This window comes from Podarcis raffonei, chromosome 2 (assembly GCF_027172205.1).
Source record: "Podarcis raffonei isolate rPodRaf1 chromosome 2, rPodRaf1.pri, whole genome shotgun sequence".
NCBI lineage: Eukaryota > Metazoa > Chordata > Lepidosauria > Squamata > Lacertidae > Podarcis > Podarcis raffonei.
In genome coordinates, this window is record NC_070603.1 from 90,650,987 (window position 1) to 90,658,599 (window position 7,613).

Consider the following 7,613-nt stretch of genomic DNA (forward strand, 5'->3'; position numbering starts at 1 on the left):
TCAATTTGCCTTCCACACTGGGGCAAATAGCAGCCTTAAGGGAAGAGGAAGATTCAGATCAGAAAAGTCGAACCCAAGCAAAAGAGTTAACTCCCCTTCCAGACACCAGCAAACTGACCCAATTGTGGCACAGCTACTGCTTTTTTATTTTTTATCTTGAGATGTTAGGAAATCTGACCACAAAACTAGATTAGTCTCTCTGATAGTGTACAGCTTATTAAAATTTCTTTGGGTGCCTTCAACAGTTCTTGAATATTTCACCAGAACAGAGGCTTGGAATTTGCCTCAAAATTTGCCTTCAGATGAAATTCAGTGGTAATTCAAGTCACAAGCCTACTGGTTTTATCTTATTTTTTGTATTTAGTTTCTTAGGCTGTGCTTTTTTATACTGTCCTCCTGCTTAAAATGGGGTGGATCACATTTTGAATAAATCAATACATGCACAAAGTTCAATTTTACATCTAAAAGGTGCAGCACCTGTTCTGGAAGAGGCAGCAAAACCTGTGCGACGTGCCATGGAGAGAAAAAGTTGCTACACTACATCCAGCTAACAATAACTTGGTATGTTGTCTTCTTCGTGATGTTGCTCTTTTTGTCATCATTCTCTGAAATTAATTGCCTTGACTGCCAAAGGCTCTTAAATTCATATGTGTGAAGTGTTTATTAAGACTAAGATTCTGTGGGTGCTTTGCAATATTCATTAGACTAGACCCTATAGGGAGGGGTGGGGGAGAAATTTAAAGGCAAATATACCTAAATCACACTTTCTGAAATCTGTGAACTGGAACAAACCATTCTTCAAAATGTGCAATTCTCCAGATATTGGAATGTAGTTCTGCAACCAAATAATGTATGCACAAATGTGTATATTAGGGCAAAATGTGTATAAAAATGCATCTATTAATGAAAATTATATTAAATATGTATATAATTAGGGGAGATGGCTTTACTAATATGGGTATATCAGGGAAATTGCATACAAGTGTGTGTCTAGAGGGAGAGATTCACTGATGATTTTCCATGAGGACTTTTTAAAAAAACAACAAAAACAACAGTTTTGTGTCGAAACGTGGAGTAGTGAACTTAGCACAGGAAATATGGGAAGCAGAGAGACACCTGTCTCAGGCAGATAGATTAAAAAGAAGCTCTTTTATCACACCCCCTTCCACATGTCCATCTAATATGTCTTAACCATTTTGACCTACTTGCTTTGAAAGTATAAGGTGGGGGTATGAATGCGTACACACACACACACACACACACACACACACAGAGAGAGAGAGAGAGAGAGAGAGAGAGAGAGAGAGAGAGAGAGAGAGAGACAACAATCAGGGGCTATACACAGGAAACATGATAACTGACAAGATAAACGGTGGTGTATTCTTATTTTTTTAATTGCAGACTATGAAAGCAAGTAGGTTTTTTTGGATTAAATGAAATCACAGAGCATAAACAATTTCATGCTATCTTTGCTTTTTGGTGGACCCACTAAAATCCTGAACTTCTCAATGTTTTCCCCCCTCTGGGCAACAATAATTTCTCTGTCAAGGGAAGACCAAAAGTGATTTCAGAATGTTTATGTGTGAGCAGCAACCTCCAGTTTGTGTTCACCAGCAACTGGTCTCCAAAGCCTCTGTTGCCGATATTGGAGGTAGAATCATAACTAGTAAACACTGAAAGCCTTATCCATACATTGATCAATATAGACTGACACAGTGCTCTGAATCCATCTTACCTTGTAGGAAGAACAATGTATATGAATTCATTTATGAGAATCAGTTGAACTTTCCCAGAGAACTACTCAATAAAGTTACGGGAGATAACATATTTAAAGATGAGAACGCTGTGGTGAGTAAAATACATGCCCCCCCAAACATGACTCCTGGTATTTTCCATATGAAACCTTGGTGAAAAATTACTGGAAGCAGCTGAACTGCTTAATACGATAACTCACTCACATCTTTCTGCCCCCTACCTTCATGGACAATGGAAATCTGCTCAGAAATCTCATGACATTGTAGACTACCTACTCAAGATTGGAGCTAATGTTTCTGTTTGTACTTAGGAAGTTTGGAAGCTGCTATATACTGAGTCAGACTATTGGGGGGTCTCTCTAGCTTAGTAGGGACGCGGGTGGCGCTGTGGGTTAAACCACAGAGCCTAGGACTTGCCGATCAGAAGGTCGGCGGTTCGAATCCCTGTGACGGGGTGAGCTCCCGTTTCTCGGTTCCTGCTCCTGCCAACCTAGCAGTTTGAAATCACATCAAAGGGCAAGTAGATAAATAGGTACCGCTCCAGCAGGAAGGTAAACGGCGTTTCTGTGCGCTGCTCTGGTTCGCCAGAAGCAGCTTAGTCATGCTGGCCACATGACCCGGAAGCTGTACACCAGCTCCCTTGGCCAATAAAGCGAGATGAGCGCCGCAACCCCAGAGTCGGCCACAACCGGACCTAATGGTCAGGGGTCCCTTTACCTTTACCTAGCTTAGTACCGTCTACACTGGCTGGCAGCAGCTGTCTCGGATTTGAGGCAGGCTCTCTCCCAGCTCTATTTGGAGATGCCTGGGACTGAAACTGGGACCTTTTCGCATGCAGAGCATGTGCTTTTCCCCTGAGCCATGCTGCTTCCCCCGTTTGATGTTGATAGCAAGCCACCAGTATGTCACTAAGTATTTGTTCAATGCATTTGCTCTCTATAGATAACATTCACGCCACATCTCTCCCATATTCCGATAATGTCACATTCCATTTTTACATGCATGTTTTTCTTCCTCTTGCTGGTAGAGATAAATCTGAAAACATAATGGCAATATTATATACCAAAGACTCAGGCACTACGAAAGCTCAGCTCAGCTATTAGGTGATCATCTATTATGATTTCTATGTCTGCCTTTTGAGAGCAGTTGATGAAGATTCAGTGTTCTTCCTATTGGTATTAACAATTCCAGAATGGAAGAATAAAATGCACCACATCCAGCAATTTCACAGCCACCATGTTCATCTCATTCGTATTCATAGAATGTAAATGATACGGCTTTGGTTCTACAGCTCCTGATATGCTACTCTAACAGAGCATGATGCTGAGCAAATCCCCTGCAACTGATGAAAGTGATGGACAGACTTAGACTAGAAAAGTGGCTGGTTGCTCTTATTTCATCTTGCTAGACAATGCATTATACACAGTGCCCCAGCAGACTAAGTGAAATGGCCATTACCTTAACTCATTTGCCTAGTGTGTTAATAAACCAGGGCTGGATCTAGACACATCAAAAAAACGTTTCAGGAAAACGTGTTGGAAAGTTCATAATGTGAAATCACGTTGCCGAAGGAGCGGACTCTACAGCGCCATCTGGTGTCACAACGCTGTAACACATTTAAAACACACGCTCTTTCTTTTCTTTTCTTTTACTAATGTAGCTGAGTCCCAGATTGGGAGGATAGGTGGGGATGGTCAGAATGGAGATGGGTGAAGTAGGGTGAGAATGATTCTGATTGCCTCTTTTTAATTTGCAGGTGTATCCCCTTCTTGACTTCCCTTACCCTGAGATCTCTCTGGCATCTGAAAGGGCTATTGCAGAGCACAGGGCCACATTCACCAACACATCCCGCATTCTGCAACAGGTATACGCAATAGACATGTGTTTCTTTGATTTTTATTTAAACAAACATTTAACCCCAGCTAAATATTGGGAACTTTGAAACTGGGGGGAAATTTCAGAGAATCAAATATGTGTGGGTTTTTGTTTTTGTTTTGGTCAACTTTCCTTTCACTTTTTATTCTATGCTGTTGAATCTATATGAATCTATCTGTTGTTCATCATAATCTGTGAATGGAAAGGTGCCTTCTCTTTGCAAGAAGCATCGAGATTCAGAGAAGGTTGCTGCTGGAGCAGGAGGAGGGAGGTGATTTCCATAGACCTTCTCTGCTTCCCTCCATTCTGTCTCCCCAACACTTCTGGGCAGGTTTACAGGGGGCGGGGGATGAGGAATAGGCAGAAATCATTTTCCCCATTCTGTTTCCAATGGTGGGAACATCCTGTGAGTAGAGTTCCACTCACAGGAATTCTGAATACAAGCCAATTATAAGAAGTTGATCTGAGCTGAAAAACTTTGTAGTGAAAGGGCAATTCTTAACTGATAATCATTCTTAATACTTCTTTTTAAAATGTACTAAGGTTGCTGCCATGCTACAAACCTCAGCATTACTCAGTGTTCCTGAGGCATTCCTTTGCCACAATTCCAGGGAAAGACTAATACTGAAAGTGAACCTGTTGTATTGAATCACATTGTATTGTAATAGCGTGCTGCACTATTTCATTTTAGCACTAGGTGGCATAGAGACAACATATTATCTATGCAGCTACTTAACTTCTGCACCCTTCATGAAGGGTTCATTCCCAGCCTCAATGGTAAAGGAATTATGTAGTCAAATATTTTGACTAAATGCTTGGTTTTTAAGCATGTTTTCAACTGATGAATCAATTGAACCAATTTGTTGTCCCTGAAACTCATTGCTAAAATATAACCAGCAGACTATGTCTGAGAAATAATAATCACCATAATAAACCTTAACACATAAAGCATGCAGGAGCTTGATGCATTATCCCAGGAGATCTTGCAATAACCCTGTAGAGAATTCTGGAGTTTAGGCATGAAGTTCATATTTATGAATGAAATAACCATCCAGTCTTTGCGCCCTTTTCCACTCTAATGTTAGCTTAGGGTTGGGGGAGACAAGTATAAAACACAGCCACCTTGCAGGCTCTTTCCAATCACCTTAGAGAGCTCCTAACATGATTGGAGCAGTGCTGGAAGGCTGCATTCAGCCACAACAGTGCATGCGTAAGTTTTTCTGGCTTGCTTCAACTTCACTTATTTATTAGACTTATTAGTCACTTGTCACCTAGCAGGTCTCCGGGCAACTTGCCTCAAAGAATATATGCATAAATATAACCACCGTATGTTCAAGACATACCAACCTAGCAGTTCAAAAGCACGTCAAAGTGCAAGTAGATAAATAGGTACCGCTCCGGCGGGAAGGTAAACGGTGTTTCCGTGCGCTGCTCTGGTTCGCCAGAAGCAGCTTAGTAATGCTGGCCACATGACCCGGAAGCTGAGCCGGCTCCCTCGGCCAGTAAAGAGAGATGAGCACTGCAACCCCAGAGTTGGTCATGACTGGACCTAATGGTCAGGGGTCCCTTTACCTTTACCTATGTTCAAGACAATGATGCTGTGAGGGGACACTTTATGCACGGATTACAAAATACACGCCTGCTGTGATAAACCTTTCTTCCACACATAAGGGCCCCATCAATAAAATCTACGTTTGAGGGGTGAGGTCTGTACAGTCAATACCAGCTGTTATTATTAAGTAAATTAATCACCAAACTCTTCACCAGCAAGCCCTAGGGCGGGTGACCACAATTTAAAATTCACTATGAAAAACAGTTTAAAGGGTCACAGGAAAAGGGTTGTTCCCCAAAACATGTCTCGGGTGTCAAAGGCCAGAACTGACATACTAGTTATGTTTACACCAAGTATCCCACCTTCCCTGTTTCTAAGTGCTTTTGAAAAAAAAGATAAATGGTTGTAGATTATTGGTATGCATTTTTTCTGTGAGAAAGAATCGTGCCATGCAGATTCAATCCTATGTAAAATCTCATTTTATATATATATATATATATATATACATATATATATATATATAGAGAGAGAGAGAGAGAGAGTGTTAATATACATTACAACAATTATTCAACAAACGTTCTAGCATTTCAAATTTCAACTCCCTTCCCCCTCTTTCTGTGGTTCTTTGCATTTATTTTTGTCATTTCCTGCATACTTCAAATTATCTTATTTATTTATTTATCTATCTATCCTCATATTTATCTCATAAACACTTTTGAAATTGCACGTCTATATAATAATCCTGCCAATAATCTGTTTACAGTTTGAAAATACTCAATAAAACATTTCCATTTCTTTCTAAAGAGTTTATTGTCTTGATTTCTTATTCTTCCAGTAAGTTTCACCATTTCTGCATACTCCATTAATTTCATATTTTTCTGTTGCCTTTCAAATGTTTTTAATGTGTTTTATAACTGTAACACTTTTAGCTGTTTTTATAATTGTATATTTGATTCTTATAGGCAGACCTAAGACCTTGTGGTTAAGAGCAAGCAAGACATTTTAGAAACAAACAAATAAATTCCTGTTCTGGCTTTGTCCCTCAGCGGCAGACGATAGAGCTAATTCCAGTCACGGAAGTCCACTACCAGTATGCTGAGAAGACATACATGTATTACGTCTATGGAATGGAGAACAAGGTCCATGCCCTGGACTATCCACAGAGGTATTGCTGTGGCTGTACCATCATCTGACGGTGGGACACTTTGCAAGGAGGATTCCTAGTACGAAGCAAGCTGTTCATCTTGCTTAATTATCCACAGGTGTCTGTGGGTGCAAATCAATTCATATTTTTACCCATCTGTAGCCCCGTCTTATTTTGCTTGCCCACAGTGGCCACCAAAAGACATAGTGATTATTATAACCTAATTGTATTTACGCTACAGTTTCAGCCATTATTAGTACTGTTCCTCTTGGGATCTAAGCATCTGGTAAATTTATTGCATAGATGGAGAAATTGGGTGGGGGAGTGATGGAACTAGGAAGAACTCCAGGAAGAAAATGTTGGAATAAACTATGGAGGAGAAAAAGCACTTACATGGAATACAGTGGGTAAAAATATAAGAGGGTGCTGGATCAGGCCAAAGGCCTGGTTGGCAATGACCAGCCAGAGGCCCTGGAAGCAGGACCTGAGTGCATTCCCAGTAACTGATATTCAAAGGCATATTGCCTGCAGTAATGGAGGTAGACCATAGCCATCATGCCTGGTATCCATTGAAAGCTGTATATTCTTGGTGGTGTCCAATTAAGTCATACTCAGTATAGGCCCAATGAAACCAAGGGACTGAAGTCCACTGATTTCAGTGGGTCTACTCAGACCTGCATGACATCTGATATGTTGATTGCAAGGATTTGAAATTCAGATTCTTCCATTTGATTTGGGATCACTAGTGGGCAAGGCCAAAGAAGATTGCTAGATCTTGCCCAGAGGCTTCTTAAAATATATGGAAATATGTAGCACTTACCTTGGAGGGGCTCAAATGCAAGCTGGACTTTAAAAGATGTTACGTTAGCAGAGTGTATTACACTGTGTAGAATATATTTTTGTATATTTGTATATTTGTATGAGTATATTTTTTTCTTATGCTTCAAAGTCACACTAGATTAATGGTTGGACTACAGTACTGGGCAGAATGGGAACATCATTAGGTCTACATTTCAAAAAGGGAAAATTCAGACACAAAATTTGTTGAGCTTTTGTCCAGGAAATTCCGGAAATATGGCAGCCCTAGTCTACAGTACATGCATGTAGTTTTAGTTTAAAATAGTTTTTAAGGAAGATGGGATCTACGTTGAGGAGGCAAATTGAGGTTTCATGCTGGATCTTAGAGAGCTTTGCAGAAAACCGTATTCTCAAAAGGTAGGTCTAGGAGACTCTATTGAAGTGCAGTTCTGATACAAGTTTACTCTTCATAAATGCATGTCCAACTATG

General features: G+C 40.4%; 1 protein-coding gene across 1 annotated transcript in view; it reads left to right on the forward strand.

The window, feature by feature from the left end:
* Window positions 1–6,794, forward strand: part of LOC128408431 (protein SSUH2 homolog) — a 28,518-nt gene extending 21,724 nt beyond the window's left edge. The window contains exons 9-12 of the mRNA XM_053378120.1: window positions 469–561; window positions 1,743–1,848; window positions 3,511–3,618; window positions 6,228–6,794. Of these exons, the coding sequence (XP_053234095.1) occupies window positions 469–561; window positions 1,743–1,848; window positions 3,511–3,618; window positions 6,228–6,374 (454 nt within the window). The 3' untranslated portion in view covers window positions 6,375–6,794. The remainder of the gene's footprint in view (window positions 1–468; window positions 562–1,742; window positions 1,849–3,510; window positions 3,619–6,227) is intronic.
* The last annotated feature ends 819 nt before the right edge of the window (window positions 6,795–7,613 follow it).